The following is a 16,520-nucleotide window of genomic DNA, read 5'->3' as shown; positions in this document are numbered from 1 at the left end:
GGCTTCTTTTGTTGTGGAGCACAGGCTTCAGTGGTGGCAGCCCAAGGGCTCAATAGTTGTGGCTTCTGGGCTCTAGAGCACAGGCTTAGTAGTTGTGGTGCACGGCCTTAGTTGCCCCTTGGCATGTGGGATCTTCCCAGATCAGGGATGGAACCAGTGTCTCTTGTATTGACAGGTGAATTCTTTACCTTTAAGCTACCAGGGAAGCCCCTATATATCCATTAAATTTTTTTTTATTTCTTATATATTTCTAAAAGGTTTATAGCCATAAAAGTGAAGTGAAGTGAAGTGAAGTTGCTCAGTTGTGCCTGACTCTTTGCGACCCCATGGACAGTAGCCTGCACCAAGCTCCTCCGTCCATGGGATTTTCCAGGCAAGAGTACTGGAGTGGGTTGCCATTTCCTTCTCCAGGGAATCTTCCTGACCCAGGGATCAAACCCAGGTCTCCCGCATTGTAGACAGATGCTTTACCATCTGAGCCACCATTATAGCCATAAACACATATAAAACGAGACCATTAAATAAGAGAATAGAATAAAGCATTTGAAAAGAGGGAAGGAAAAATAAAAATATACTCGAAATGACTAGTGCAGGTAAGGATGTGTGTGCAAATGTTTGTGAGCATCTTTGGTTCAAGTGGTGTCAAAGGTAGAAAATGCAAAAGCTTATTTCAGTTTTGGAGGGTCAAGTGGCTGTGCCTGATTATTTACAAAGTTCACTAAACATAAGTAACTGTGTTTTAAGAAGCTTTGCTGTGCCTTGCCAGAGGTGAGAATCTGTACCAGAATACAGGGTTCTAAGTGGACCTGCTGACTGTTCTGCTGTTAGAAAACCTAATAGAGGGCCTTGCACATGGGTCAGGTACTAACTTCCTTTGTGTGGCTGTTAGAGCAAGGCTGTTCCTTTCTCTAGTTCAACACACTGATGCCTCTTCTCTCTGCCTGAGGCAGATTGATAAGAAAGTTGGTAGGCAGATAGAGGAGCCTGTCCCTCTTGTTTCTGATCATTGGTTGTGCCTTGGGAGGCGATTCCCAGAAACAAAGTTCATGCAATGAGGCTTACCAACACCTAAGTGCCTAGATAGCATGATTTCAAGAAGCTTTTATATATAGAATACTCGTACAATAGGAAATAGGTATAAAATTTGGGCTCAGTGGGAAAAAAAGAATTGGATAGTTCTCCACAGTGCTGTAGACAAGAGGGGATTCTCCAGACTTTTTGAGGCCCTGGACAGTTTTAAGGTTAGCAGATTCCTGCTTCTTGCTGCCCATTGATAAAGGAGATAAAAAGTAGAGTTAAGACCACTGCTAGACCTCGTCATTTAATATTTATTTAGGCAGAATTTCCTGTTGGTTAAGACCAAGACTCAAGAGCAAGACTGCTTAGGTATGAATTCCAGTTCTGCTAGCTGAGTTTTTTCTGGAAAGTTGTTTAGCACCTTTGAGTTCCTGTTTTCCCATCTGTGTAATGAGGATAATAACAGTGTCTACTTTATAGAATTGTTGCTAAGTGATTAGTACCTGTAAAGTGTTTACAATAGTCACTGACATGAGTTGAGTACAGTAGTTTTTTTGAGCATAAGACAGATGAGCTGGAACAGATCATATCATCCAGTTTCCTTAGGTAAGAAATTGAAATATATCTGGAAGAAAAATAGCAAAAGCATTCACATCATATGTGCTGTGAATGACATGCCATAATATTTGTTCTGACAATTCTGAATATTAAACAAGCTACAAATATGTATTAAAAGGGAAATCCTCAAGTTCTGACTAAACAGCTGGTAAACTGGCAGATGTTCAAGAAGCATCTTGATAACAGTAAGGTCTTAGTCACTAGAAATTTAAAATGTGTTTTATGGTATTAGGATGTTGTTCTGGTTACATCTGTATAACAGGTTTTGCTATAGTGATTCAGGTAGGGGTTTATGTTTGTTTTCTACTTGGCATTTTGCCAGGGTAGGGAAGGAAACTGTTCATGAAATAATTTCATTACAGTAATGAGAGAGTAGTCTTTTGCCTTTAAAAAAGTCTACTTAATAAACATTTATTGACTTGCCTAGTTGTGCTGTGTGCTAAGTTGCACAGTCGTGTCTAGCTCTTTGCGACCCTATGGACTGTAGCCCACCACGCTCCTCTGTCCATGGGATTCTCCAGGCAAGAATACTGGAGTGGGTTGCTATGCCCTCCTTGAGGGGATCTTCCTGACCCAGGGATTGAACCTGCATCTCTTCCATCTCTTGAATTGGCAGGCTGGTTCTTTACCACTAGCACTACCTAGGAATAGTATTAATACACCTAAATATTTTTAAATAAAAAAATGTTGTTGGGGTATAAAATGTATATATAAAATTATACTCATATGGGTGAAATCTGATGAGTTATCAAAAAGTAAACACACCTGTGTGCTGTAGGAAGCAGGGCCCCCTCCAGGGCCCCAAGAGCAGGCTCTTGTCTAATACTCAGAAAAGAATTGTCTGAGGAGACACATGCTGACAAAGCAAGAGATTTTATTGGAAGAGGGCACCCAGACAGACAGCAGCAGGGTAAGGGAACCCAGGAGAACTTCTCTGCCATGTGGCTTGCAGTCTTGGGTTTTATGTTGATTGGATTAGTTTCTGGGTTGCCTTTGGCCAATCATGCTGACTCAGTCCTTCCTGTTAGCACACGCATGGCTCAGCCAAGATGGATGCTAGCAAGAGGGATTCTGGGAGGTGGACGGACACGTAGTGTCTCCTTTTGACCTTTCCCGAACTCTTCCAATTGGTGGTGGCTCATTAGTTCCATGTTCCTTACCAGGATTTCCTGTCGTAAAACAGCTCATGCAAATGGTTACTAGAGAGCCTGGCCAGGGTGGGTGGTTTCAATCAGTGTGCTTCCCCTAGCATATGTAGCATTCTATCCAGAAATAAACCCAGGGGCCTATGGTCAATTAATCTATGAAAGAGGAGGCATGAATGTACAATGGAGAGAAGGTAGCCTTTTCAATATGTGGTGCTAGGAAAACTGGATAACTACATGTGAAAGAGTGAAGTTAGAACATTCTCTAACACCATACCCAAAAGTAAACTCAAAATGGATTAAAAACATCAGTGTAAGAGTGGGTAGTATAAAACTCAGAGGAAGACATAGGCAGAACACTCTTTGACATAAAATGCAGCAATATCTTTTTGGACTCACCTCCTAGAGTAATAAAAATAAACAAATGGTACCTAATTAAATTGAAAAGCTTTTGCATAGCAAAGGAAACCATAAATAAAACAAAAAGACAACCCATAGAATGAGAGAAGATATTTGCAAATGAAGCGTCCAAGAAGGGATTAATCTCTAAAATATGTAAACACCTCTTCTAGCTCTGTATCATAAAAGCAAACAACCCAATCAAAAAATGGGTGGAAGACCTAAATAAAAATTTCTCCAGAGGAGACATACAGATGGCCTACAGGCACATGAGAAGATACTCAACAGCACTAATTATTAGAGAAATGCAAATCAAAACTATTGGGGGTTTCACCTCACACCAATCAGAATGGCCATCATCAAAAAATCTACAAACAATAAATTCTGGAGTAGGTGTGGAAAAAAAGGGAACCCTCATGGTTGGTGGGAATGTAAATTGGTGCACCCACTGTGGAGAACAGTATGGTGATTCCTTAAATAACTAAAAATAGAGTCACCATATGGCCCCACAATCCCACTGCTTTGCATATATCTGGTGCAAACTCTAATTTGAAAAGATACATGTACCCCACTGTTCATTGCAACACCATTTACAATAACCAAGACATGAAAGCAACCTAAATGTCCACTGACAGATGAATGGATAAATATGTAGTAACATAAATACAATGGAATATTATTCAGCCATAAAAAATAATGAAATAATACCATTTGCACAACATGGATGAACCTCGAGATTGTCATGCTAAGTGAAGTAAGTCAAAGACAAATATCATATGGAATCACTTATATGTGGAATCTTAAAAAATGATACAGGTGAATTTATTTACAAAAGAGGAACAGACTCGCTGTATGCAAGACAGCAAAAAAGACACAGATGTGTATAGCAGACTTTTGGACTCAGAGGGAGAGGGAGAGGGTGGGATGATTTGGGAGAATGGCATTGAAACATGTATACTATCATGTAAGAATCGAATCACCAGTCTATGTCCGATGCAGGATACAGCATGCTTGGGGCTGGTGCACGGGGATGACCCAGAGGGATGTTGTGGGGAGGGAGGTGGGAGGGGGGTTCATGTTTGGGATTGCATGTACACCTGTGGTGGATTCATGTCAATGTATGGCAAAACCAATACAGTATTGTAAAGTAAAATAAAGTAAAAATAAAAATTAAAAAAAAAGAAAGAAAACAAACTTATGGTTACCAAAGGGGAAAGGTAGGAGGGGAGGGATAAATTAGAAGTTGGGCTTATGCACAGTACTATGTATGAAATAGATAATCACTGAGGACCTACTGTATAGTACAAAGAATTATACTCAGTACTCTGTAATAACCTATATGGGAATAGAATCTCAAAAAGAATAGATGTATATATATGTATAAGTGAATCATTTTTCCATATACCTGAAACTAACACAACATTATAGATCAACTATTCTCCAATATAAAAGAAAAAAAGAAAGCTGACTTCTAACATCACAGATTAATTTTTATTGTTTTGTAAAAATTTTATATAAGTGAAATCAGGTCTATCATCTTTCATTCAACATAATATTTATGAGAGTTATCCATGGTTGCTTGTAGCAGAAGTTTGTGTTTTAGCATTGCTGTGTAGTATTCCATTATATGAATATACCACATGATACATTCCTCTCATTAGATTATTTTCAGATTGGGATTATTAAAAATAATGCTGCTAAAATATCCTTATACATGCCTTTTTGTATACATATATATGCAGTTCTGTTACATCTGTACTCAGGTAGAATTGCTGGCCACAGGAAATGCCTGTGTTTAGCTCCTGTAGAAACTACAAAAGTGGTTATACCACTTTACACTCTCACAATCCGTGTATAAGAGTTGCAGTTGCCCCACATCTTGCCAACACTTGCTTTTACTTTCAGTAATACAGTGGGTGTGTAGTAGTGTCTCGTTTTAGTTTGAATTTGCATTTCCTGATGACAATGCCAAAGCCTTTGACTGTGTGGATCACAATAAACTGGAAAATTCTGAAAGAGATGGGAATACCAGACCACCTGACCTGCCTCTTGAGAAATCTGTATGCAGGCCAGGAAGCAGCAGTTAGAACTGGACATGGAACAACAGATTGGTTCAAAATAGGAAAAGGAGTACGTCAAGGCTGTATATTGTCACCCTGCTTATTTAACTTATATGCAGAGTACATCACGCAAAATGCCAGGCTGGAGGAAGCACAAGCTGGAATCACAATTGCCGGAAGAAATATCAATAACCTCAGATATGCAGATGACACCACCCTTATGACAGAAAGTGAAGAGGGACTAAAGAGCCTCTTGATGAAAGTGAAAGAGAAGAGTGAAAAACTTGGCTTAAAGCTCAACATTCAGAAAATGAAGATCATGGCATCTGGTCCCATCACTTCATGACAAATAGATGGGGAAACAGTGGAAACAGTGGCTGACTTTATTTTACTGGGCTCCAAAATCACTGTGGATGGTGATGACTGCAGCCATGAAATTAAAAGACATTTGCTTTTTGGAAGGAAAGTTATGACCAACCATACATTTCCTTCTCCAGGGGATCTTCCTGACCCAGGGATCGAACTCAGGTCTCCTGCATTCCAGGCAGACGCTTTAACCTCTGAGCCACCAGGGAAGCCCATGACCAACCTAGATAGCATATTAAAAAGCAGAGACATTACTTTGCCACCAAAGGTCCATCTAGTCAAGGCTATGGTTTTTCCAGTAGTCATATATGGTTGTGAGAGTTGGACTATAAAGAAAGCTGAGCGCAGAAGAAATGATGCTTTTGAACTGTGGTGTCAGAGAAGACTCTTGAGAGTCCCTTGGACTGCAAGGAGATCCAACCAGTCCATCGTAAAGGAGATCAATCCTGAGTGTTCATTGGAGGGACTGATGTTGAAGCTGAAACTCCAGTACTTTGGCCACCTGATGTGAAGAGCCGACTCATTGGAGAAGACCCTGATGCTGGGAAAAATTGAGGGTAGGAGGAGAAGGGGACGACAGAGGATGAGATGGTTGGATGGCATCACTGACACAGTGGACATGGTTTTGGGTGGACTCTGGGAGTTGGTGATGGACAGGGAGGCCTGGCGTCCTGCGGTTCATGGGGTCACAAAGAGTCGGACATGACTGAGCGACTGAACTGAACTGAACTGATGACTAATGAGCTTAACTTCCTTTTGATGTTTTTAGTGACCATTTCCTGGGGGGAGTGTGTGTGTGTGTGTGAAGTGATTGTTCAAGTCATTATAAAAATTGAGTTGTATTATTGGGGCTTCTCTGATGGTTCAGCAATAAATAATCTGCCTGTCTATGCAAAAGACTTGGGTTTGATCCTTGGGTCAGGAAGATCCCCTGGAGGAGGAAATGGCAGCCCACTCCTGTATTCTTGCCTGAGAAATCCTATGGACAGAGGAGCCTGGCGGGCTACAGTCCGTAGGGTGGCAACGAGTTGAACACAACTGAGAAACTAAACAACAGCCACATGTATCCTTTCGGTCCCTGTTCAGACCTTCATGTATCTCCATGCTTCCATGTGGGATCATTTTCATTTGGTCTGAAATGCCACCTTTAATATTTTCTTCAGAGCAGGTCTAGTGACAAGTACCCTCATTTTTGTTTTGTCATAAAATACCTTTCTTTTCCCTTGACCTCTGTATATGGGAAACTTAAGTTAGTGGTTATTTTCTTCCCAATTTGATGTCACCATTCTTTTGTCTTCTGGCTTCCATTATTTCAGTTGAGATGCCAGCTGTTATTATTGTTGCTCCTTTGAAGTTTATCTCATTTTTGATTGTTACTAACTGCTTTTTAAAGTTTTCATTTAGACTTTAATGTTCAGCAGTTTTAACACGATATGTATGCTTATTGAGGTTTTCTTCGTATTTGTCGTAATTGGAGTTTAATTTGATATTTTAACAGTTTGGGGAAATTCTTATGGCCTCTGACCCATTCTTTTTCTTTTTTCTATCTCTGTCTCTCTCGCCAACATTTTTACTTTTCTGTGGGTCTCTCATGCTTTTTGTTTCTCCATTTTCTTCTGACTTGCCTTCTACTTAGTACTGTTTATCTTTATAGCTGTTTCTAATATATTAAAGCCACTGTTGATTTTTTAATTGCACTTATTTTATTTTTCAATTATAGAATTTTCATTTCATTTCATAGCAACTATTCTAGTTTTTAGAATGGTTTCCAGTCTCTGATAAATTCTCTGTCTTGTCATAATTTCTTGAGCATATATTAATTATGAATATTTTAAGTCCATGTTAGATAATTACAGAATGTCTATTTCTTATGGGTATATTTCAGTTCTTGGATTTTGATCATTTCTTTTGTTTTTGTTGTTGACATGCTGTGGTACTTTTAACTAAATGTCAGATATCTGTAGTAAAAAATAGAGATAATTTGAGGCTCTGAATGAGTTTTCTTTCTCCAGGAAGATTTTACTTTTTTTTGTTGCAAATATTGGATTAGATACAGGTTGAACTGATTCAGTCATAACTTGAGTTGGTGAAAATCCGTACTTCAGCTGTTATGAGGGATTATCTATTTCTGGTCACCCCTACTCCTAGTGTCTAGTCTTTGAGGTTCCCACCAGAAAGCTTTGGCTGTATCCAGGACCACTATAGAGCCAGAATGTCAATAGTTGCTCCCGCACTCACCAGATTTGAGAGACTGCTGAAACCTGTATTCAGATTCTGTAATAGTATAACCACTACTATCATATAGGCAAATGTCTCAAGGGGAAAAGCAGCTTCAGAATTTTCTCTTAGGACTTTTCTTTAAGATCTTAGCTCCGAAGTACCGAGGGCTTTGGTAGATCTCTGATGCCTTTGAACAGGTGTTCGTACAGTTGTTCTTGGCAGAAGTATTGGACCAGAACAAACTAATCTGCCATTGCCAGCATGGAAATCCTCTTTTTTGCTTTTTAATGCATTTATAGGGAATTTTAGAGGCATGAGAAGATCAAATTATACTTTCTTTTTTTTCATTTTAAGTGCTCATTGACAGCTGTTGATAAAGCTAATATATTGTTCTTAAGTCAGTCTGTGCAAAACTGGCCTTGAATTCTGGCAGTTTGGGGGATACATATGAGATGATGTGAAATTATTATGAGTGTGTGCAATAGCTAAGAACCAAAGCAAGTAAGGAAGATATGCAAATACCAATAAACACACGAAAAGACTGTTGTTCAGTTGCTAAGTTATGTCTGAGTCTTTGCAACCCCTTGGACTGCAACACACCAGGCTTCCCTGTCTTTCTCTATCTCCCAGAGTTTGCTCAAACCCATGTCCATTCAGTCGGTGATGCCATGCCAAAGTATTGGAGCTTCAGCTTCAGTATCAGTCCTTCCAATGACTATTCAGGGTTGATTTCCTTGCAGTCCAAGGGACTCTCAAGAATCTTCTCCAACACCACAGTTCAGAAGCATCCATTCTTCAGTGCTCAGCTTTCTTTGTGGTCCAACTCTCACATCCATACCTGACTACTGCAAAAACCATAGCGTTGACTAGATGGACCTTTGTCAGCGAAGTAATGTCTCTGTTTTTTAATTATGCTCTCTAGGTTGGTCATAGCTTTTCTTCCAAGGAGCAAGCATCTTTTAATTTCATGGCTGCAGTTACCATCTCCAGTGATTTTGGTGCCCAAGAAAACTGTTTGGTTTTTTTTTGCCCATCTGTTTGCCATGAAGTGATGGGACCAGATGCCATGATCTTTGATTTTTGAATATTAAGTTTTAAGCAAGCTTTTTCACTCTCCTCTTTCACTTTCATCAAGAGGCTCTTTAGTTCCTCTTCACTTTCTGCCATAAGGGTGGTGTCATTTGCACATATTTCTCCCTGCAATCTTGATTCCAGCTTGTGCTTCCTCCAGCCCAGTGTTTCTCATGATGTACTCTGCATATAAGTTAAATAAGCAGGGTGACAATATACAGCCTTGATGTACTCCTTTCCCAATTTGGACCCAGTCCATTGTTCCATGTCTGGTTCTAACTGCTGCTTCTTGACCTGCATACAGATTTCTCAGGAGGCAGGTAAGGTGGTCTGGTATTCCCATCTCTTGAACAATTTTCCACAGTTTGTTGTGACCCACACACTCAAAGGCTTTAGTGTAGTCAGTGAAGCAGTAGTAGATGTTTTCCTGGAACTCTCCTGCTTTTTCTGTAATCCAATGGATGTTGACATTTTGATCTCTGGTTCCTCTGCCTTTTCTAAATCCAACTTGAACATCTGGAAGTTCTCAGTTCACGTACTATTGAAGCGTAGCTTGGAGAATTTTGAACATTACTTTGCTAGTATGTGAGATGAGTGTGATTGTGTGGTAGTTTGTACATTCTTTGATACTGCCTTTCTTTGGGATTCGAATGAAAACTGACCTTTTCTAGTCCTGTGGCCACTGTCAAGTTTTCCAAATTTGCTGGCATTTTGAGTGCAGCACTTTCACAGCATTGTCTTTTAGGATTTGAAATAGCTCAACTGGAATGCCATCACCTCCACTAGCTTTGTTTGTAGTGATGCTTCCTAAGGCCCACTTGACTTCACATTCCAGGATGTCTGGCTCTAGGTGAGTGATCACACCATCGTGGTGATCTGAGTCATGAAGATCTTTTTTGTATAGTTCTTCTGTGTATTTTTGCCACCTCTTCTTAATATCTTCTGCTTCTATTAGGCCCATACTGTTTCTGTCCTTTATTGTGCCCATCTTTGAATGAAATGTTCCCTTGGTATCTCTAATTTTCTTGAAGAGATCTCTAGTCTTTCCCATTCTGTTGTTTTCCTCTATTTCTTTGCATTGATCACTGAGGAAGGCTTTCTTATCTCTCCTTGCTATTCTTTGGAACTCTGTGTTCAAATTGGTATATCTTTCCTTTTCTTCTTTGCCTTTCACTTCTGTTCTTTTCTCAGCTATTGTAAGGCCTCCTCAGACAACCATTTTGTCTTTCTTTTTCTTGAGGATCATGTAAAGGACTCTTCATATTCAGACAGAGCAAGATGGGGTCCAAAGGTGTTTTAGTTTCAGCTGACCGTGAAGTAGACCAAGACAAGGAATCTGAGCACAGGTCTTTCTAGACAAAGGTGTAAGAACCATGGGAGAAGGGTAGTGAGACAGGGAAGAGAAAGTGGCCAATAAAGGGAGCGTTATTAGACAACAGTTTCTGTGGGTGACTAGAAAATAATCCTGTGAGGAAACACCGATAAATACTGAGCCAAAAAGTTCACTTGATGTTTCCTTAAAATGCTATGGAAAAACACAAAGGAACTTTTTGGTTAACCCCAAGAGTACAGAACACACATCTCTGAATTATTCTACCCAAAGGGTAGGGAAATTTGGTTTGTTATATTCCAGCTCTTTTCAGGGCTAGGGTTGGGGTATTGAAGGGTTCTCCCAGGGTATTAATTCCGGGGCACTTCTGCCTGCCTGGCACCTGGGCACAGCAGGCTTCTGCAACCCTGAAAAAAAGCCCTCAGGCACAGTGAGTTACCCTGACAGCCAGCAGTCTGCCTGTGCACATAAAACAGAAGGGTCCAAGGAATGCAGCTAGGGGAGTGACCATGGCCGCCACAGGAGGATTCTTGGTGGAGGTGAGACTTGAGAGCACTCTTTCTCTTCTCTCCTCAGGTCTGTTCATGGTCCTTTCCCTATTGTCCATTGTGTACGGAGCCTTGCGCTGTAACATCCTAGCCATCAAGATCAAATACGATGAATATGATGTCAAGGTGAAGCCCCTGGCCTATGTCTGTATCTTCCTCTGGAGGAGCTTTGAGATTGTCACCCGAGTCATTGTCCTGGTCCTCTTTACCTCTGTCCTGAAGGCCTGGGTGGTCATAGACATACTCATCAACTTCCTCGGCTTCCTCTTCTACCCCTGGATCCTCTTCTGGTGCAGTGGCTCCCCCTTCCCTGAGAACTTTGAGAAGGCCTTCAGTCGGCTGGGCACCACCATTGTGCTGTGCTTCCTCACCCTCCTCTACGCCGGGATCAACATGTTCTGCTGGTCGGCGGTGCAGCTGAAAATCAACAACCCCGACCTCATCAGCAAGTCTCAGAACTGGTACCGGCTCCTGGTGTACTACATGGTGAGGTTCATCGAGAATGCCTTCCTCCTCCTCATGTGGTATCTTTACAAGACGGATATCTATATGTATGTGTGTGCACCCCTGCTGATGCTGCAGTTGCTCATTGGGTACTGCACAGCCATTCTGTTCATGGTTGTGTTCTATCAGTTCTTCCACCCTTGCAAAAAGCTCTTTTCCCCTAATGCTTCTGAAAGCTTTCAGGAGTGGCTAAAATGTGCCTGCTGTAACCGCAGGCGGCGGGAATCCTGCGAGTCTGCAGAAAATACAGACCTAAGGTCACCCACAGACAGAGAGGAGACCCCTTCTAGCAGTAAAATAAGTTCCATGCCCAGCCAGATCTTGAATACTGATGAGCTCTCTTCTGCTTAGTGGGACCTGAATCTCTTGAGGCCCAGATGTAGTATTTGCTGGGTTGATCCCTGTTCTTCATGCAAGTGATGGGCCCTGCACAATTAACAAAGCAGGAATTTAGCTCTCAACTCCTTGTGAGTTGCTCCCCTTTAGAGAGCTCTTGGTCAGGTGAGTGGGAACCATGGAGAGAAGTCAGGGGAACCCGTGAGTGTTGCAGAGGCAGCCTAAAGCACCACCATTCACAGTTGACCAGACGTTACTGGCCTTGTCATTGACAAAGTACCCATGATAACTGAGTTAGCTGTTGAGAGCCATCACATAGAATGAGGACAGGGGATTTCTTCTGTTCTAGTTTTCTGGACTACTGGTTTAGGTAGCCTAATGTTTTATTATCCCCGAGAAGAGTTCTCACCTAAGAGCTGTCTGATGACCAGAGATGGTCACTGGGGTTTTTGCCATCAGCCACATCATTCCTGTCAGAGTTTTCAGAGAAAGCTGTTCAAGTTTGGTTTTTGAATAGACAGATGTTCCATTTTCATCTCACTAGGGCTCTTTGTACATAACCAGCCATAGCAATCTTGGCCTCCTATTTCTCATTGACTCAAAAGTCTGTATTTGCAAACTCTATTCTTAAGAATCCATGGATGCAAAATTGAATTCTAAAGTTGGTTATGGAAGCCATAGAGTTTTAGAGAAGTAGTGTTCCTTCGATATGTTGGAGAAACTCTGGATCGAGGGGATTGTTAAAATATCAAAATGATTTTGGCTTTTATAAGCAGAATTCTTACCTTCTTGTGATGGTTGAAGATGTGACTCTGCTAGAAGGTAGGCTTAACCTCTTCAAGATTCAGTCCCATCCTACAGTTTTGGAAATTTCTAGTAGAAAACTCCATAGAAATTCCTCACCTAGGACAGGTATATAGGGCATTTTAAGTTTCATTATTTGAAGGAGCAGAGTTCCCCCCTTCAGTTAGATACAGACTTCAGAAACTTAAATTTTCAGAGATGGCATGACCAGAAGATTTTTATCTTTAACTGAATGTACCTTGATTTGGTATGATTATGAGTTAATTTGAATAAGAACTTTAATTTTATCCTCCTACACTCTCCTATCTTCAGTATAATTTCTCCTTTAATTTGGAACCCTGTTTCTTTCGTAAAAGGATCTGCAGAATCTCCTCAGTTGTCCAGGGAAAATGCCTGGATCTAGTGCCATTATTTGTACCATAAAAACCTTGATAATGAAATACCTGGGAGCAGGTGATGTGTCACTGACAAGGCTGGACATTGCAGGTCAGTCAGGGTTGACAGTCTTAGGACCCTAATGGCTGAACTTTCTGAACCATCCAGTTTCTAATAGCTAGTTTGTCAGGGTACAGGTTAAAATGGTGAGTTTGAGCAGGAGTTGTGGTCAGAATTAGACCAGGATAGAGAGACTAGTACTTCCCCAGCCTTCATTTGGAAGCCTGTCTCAAGAACCATTACAAAATCTGGGCCTTCAAATAAATTTAAAATCATTTTAATGTAGCATGTAGGTAAGCATATTGAGTGACCCCAAAGCAATCTAACAGTGATGGTCTGTCACACTCCCAAAGCCCAATTTTAAGCCACATTTATAAGGATATTTATAAGGTTTGGTAAGTAAATTGGATATTTTGTCATCTTTAACTCTTGATATGCAGATACCCCCACTTTGGGACCATATACATGTAGTCACTTTGGGGAAAGAAACCACTGCTTTTTTCATGGCAAAAATTTAAATCCTAGTGAACTGAGAAAAAATTTTTAATGATTTATATTATACCTCTAAAAAGACAAAATTATGCAGAACTAGGTTGCCCTAAAGACAAACCAGCAAATCTCCTATCTTGAGAGTTAAAACATCTTTTTCAGTTATAATTCCAATTTTTAAAACTCTCAGTGCTTTGTCTAATTAATTACATGCCTTAACTTGTCATAAGAGATGCACCAACTGAATTACTATCATTTGACTGGGTGGAAGTGAAGTATTTCCTCCAAATATATTGAACCAAGGTCATGAAACATGTTTAGACTTTCTTCATTACTGGAGACAGTGCAGTATAGAGGTTGGCATCACCCTGATAACCCAGCAAATTACTTACTTGATCTCTGCCTCAGTTTCCTCACCCATCAGATTTGCATGATATTCTTGCCCAGCCTACCTCACAAGGTTGTCAGCAGAACAAATTTAAATAATAGCTGTGAAAATGCTTTGAAAATGTTTTTAAAGTGCCATGCATGTTTAAAGGAGTTGTTTTTATAGTTACTCAAATCCCGAAACAGGTTATTGTTTTTGTTTTACTGTTAGAAAAGAAACAAATAACATCATTCATGTGAGTGTCTTCAGGGAATATGTCGGCCTTTTACCTTATGGAAGGACAAGTGTAAATGGTCTTTTACTCTTGGAGAGAACTCAGCAGTTGCCCTTTCTCTTACCATCAGTTACGTAAAAAATTAGCACTCAAACATATAGTACTTGGAGGAAAAAGACCCACTGAAATCTGAGAAATTGCTTTTGATAGCAGATGAGCTTATCGTTTTTGTATCTGTCATGTTTCATAAAGGAAATAACAGCATCTTTTGTTAATTTTGCTTTACAATTTGAATGCCTGATCCTGCTAGACTTTAACTGAATGTGGATATAATCTTTTCAGCCTTGTAAATGGGAAAAATAAAACTTTAAAATTGATTGTTAAATGTAGCATTTCCTTGGAAGCCTCCTTAGAACATTATTGCTATGGTTATGAGTGTATGTATCAGTACTTCTCAGCCTGTACATTGTGGATGAGGGCTTTTGCAGGCTGCTTCTCAGCAGCCATTCACTCTAATAAATATTGTCTATGTTTCTTCATATAATAAATTAATTTTTCAATTTCTCCTTGTTTTTCATGCCTTAGAGTCCTTTCATGGCTTTTTTACTTCAGGGACTATTTTAGAAACAAAATTGAAACTGGTTTTTTTGTGATTAATTATGATTGTGTAATCTCATCTGGAAATTTTGTCTGTAGGATGAGACATTTGAGAGTGCTAGCGCTCTGCCTGGCAACACACCAGCAGTCCATAAAATTCCTCTGATTGTTTTATAAGCCTTTATCCCATTTTTTAAAGCTACACTGCTAAATCCTAAAATTCTGCTCAAACGTAAGTGGTATACTGATCCAGAAATATAAGATATCAAATGAGTGACTTAATAGTTACATAAGCAAATAGTCAAATTGTAAATGATAATCTGTGGTTGGAAAAAAATCAGGTTTTTTCTACATGTCAAAATGCATTATTTTTTTCTATTGAGGTATACTTGACATATTAGGTTCAGATGTATAATGATTCAATATTTGTATACATTGCAAAATGATAACCACTAATTCTACTTACCATCTGTCACCATACAAAATTACAAAACTTTTTTCTTGTGATGAGTTTTAAGATTTACTCTCTTAGCAACTTTGAAATAGGCAGTACAATATTGTTGACTCTGGTCACCATGCTGTTTATTATACCTGTGACTTATTTAGGACTAGAAGTTTGTGCCTCTAGATCCCCTCCGTGGATTTTACCCACTCACCCCCAACTGGCAACCACTAATCTATTATCTATATCTATGTGAGGTTGCTCAGTCATGTCTGACTCTTTGCAACCCCATGGACTATAGCCCACTAGGCTCTTCCATCCATGAAGTTTTCCAGGCAAGAGTACTGGAGTGGGTTGCCATTTCCTCTCCAGGGGTTCTTTCTGACCCAGGGATTGAACCCGGCTCTCCCACATTGTGGGCAGACACTTTTACCATCTGAGCCACCAGGGAAGCCCTCTATATCTATAAGGGGTTTTTTGTTTATTTTAAGAAAGATAAATACTGTATTATTTTACCTATATGTGGAATCTAAAAAAACTATCAGTTATTAAAGGGGTCATTTTTGGAGCATGAACTAGACAAGGATTGTTGCAATCATTTCTTTGCCTCTGAAGGTGACCTTGCAATTTGGAAAGACTTAGCTATAGGTTAAGTCTTTTGGAAGAGATCTCTTGGTGTTCAGTCAACCCCTTGAGAAAACAGAAGGTCAACAAGAGTAGTGTTTAAATAGGTCATTCTAAAATTACTTCATATGGTGTTTGTAAATGTTATAGTTTGAAATAATTTCAAGCTAATAGAAGAGCCTTAGGAATGGTGCAAGGAATTCCTTTATCCTTCACTCAGTTTCATGTATTAATATTGTGTCATGTTTACTTTATAATTCTTACTTTTACTCTTTTTCCCCTTTATTCCTAAACACTTCACTGTATATTCTCTTATACACTGAACAAGGTCATTTTCTTACATAGCCATAGAACAGTGATCAAATTCTGGAAATTCAACATGACTATGATACTGGTATCTAATCTAGAGTTCATATTCCATTTAACAATTGAATCAATTCATTTGTTTCCAGAAACCTTCCTTAACAATGTGAATCTACTCAGTTCTCTTCTATGAGTTCTCTTTGTTTAAAGTTATGATGAAATTTTAACTTCCCTGTGAAAGCTGGGAAAACTAGAGCAGACTTTGAAAATCTATTTGAAGAAAACATGCATTTTATCAGTACTAATAGCTTAACGGCATAAATTTGGGATGTTTACTGGCAAACTGTGTTGTTCAGTTGGTAAGTTGAATCTCACTCTTTGTGACCCCATGGACTGCATCTCAGCAGGCTCCTCTGTCCTGCACTGTCTCCCAGAATTTGCTCAAATTTAAGTCCATTGAGTTGGTGATGCTATCTAACCATTTCATCCTTTGCCTCTCCCTTCTCCTTTTGCCTTCAATCTTTCCCAGCATCAGGGTCTTTTCTAATAAACCGTCTCTTCACATCAGGTGGCCAAAGTATTGGAGCTTCAGTTTCAGTATCAGTCCTTC

At 39.8% G+C, this 16,520-nt stretch overlaps 1 protein-coding gene across 1 annotated transcript in view; it reads left to right on the top strand.

Annotated features, from left to right (window-relative positions):
* The window catches only part of XK (X-linked Kx blood group antigen, Kell and VPS13A binding protein), a 39,125-nt gene extending 27,496 nt beyond the window's left edge, over positions 1–11,629 (top strand). Inside the window, exon 3 of the mRNA XM_068963053.1 lies at positions 10,803–11,629. Coding sequence (XP_068819154.1) covers positions 10,803–11,629 — 827 coding nt within the window. The remainder of the gene's footprint in view (positions 1–10,802) is intronic.
* Positions 11,630–16,520: the final 4,891 nt, after the last annotated feature.

This window comes from Capricornis sumatraensis, chromosome X, assembly GCF_032405125.1.
Source record: "Capricornis sumatraensis isolate serow.1 chromosome X, serow.2, whole genome shotgun sequence".
Lineage (NCBI taxonomy): Eukaryota > Metazoa > Chordata > Mammalia > Artiodactyla > Bovidae > Capricornis > Capricornis sumatraensis.
The sequence above is the reverse complement of the archived record's forward strand: the minus strand, read 5'-3'. Positions and strand labels throughout refer to the sequence as shown.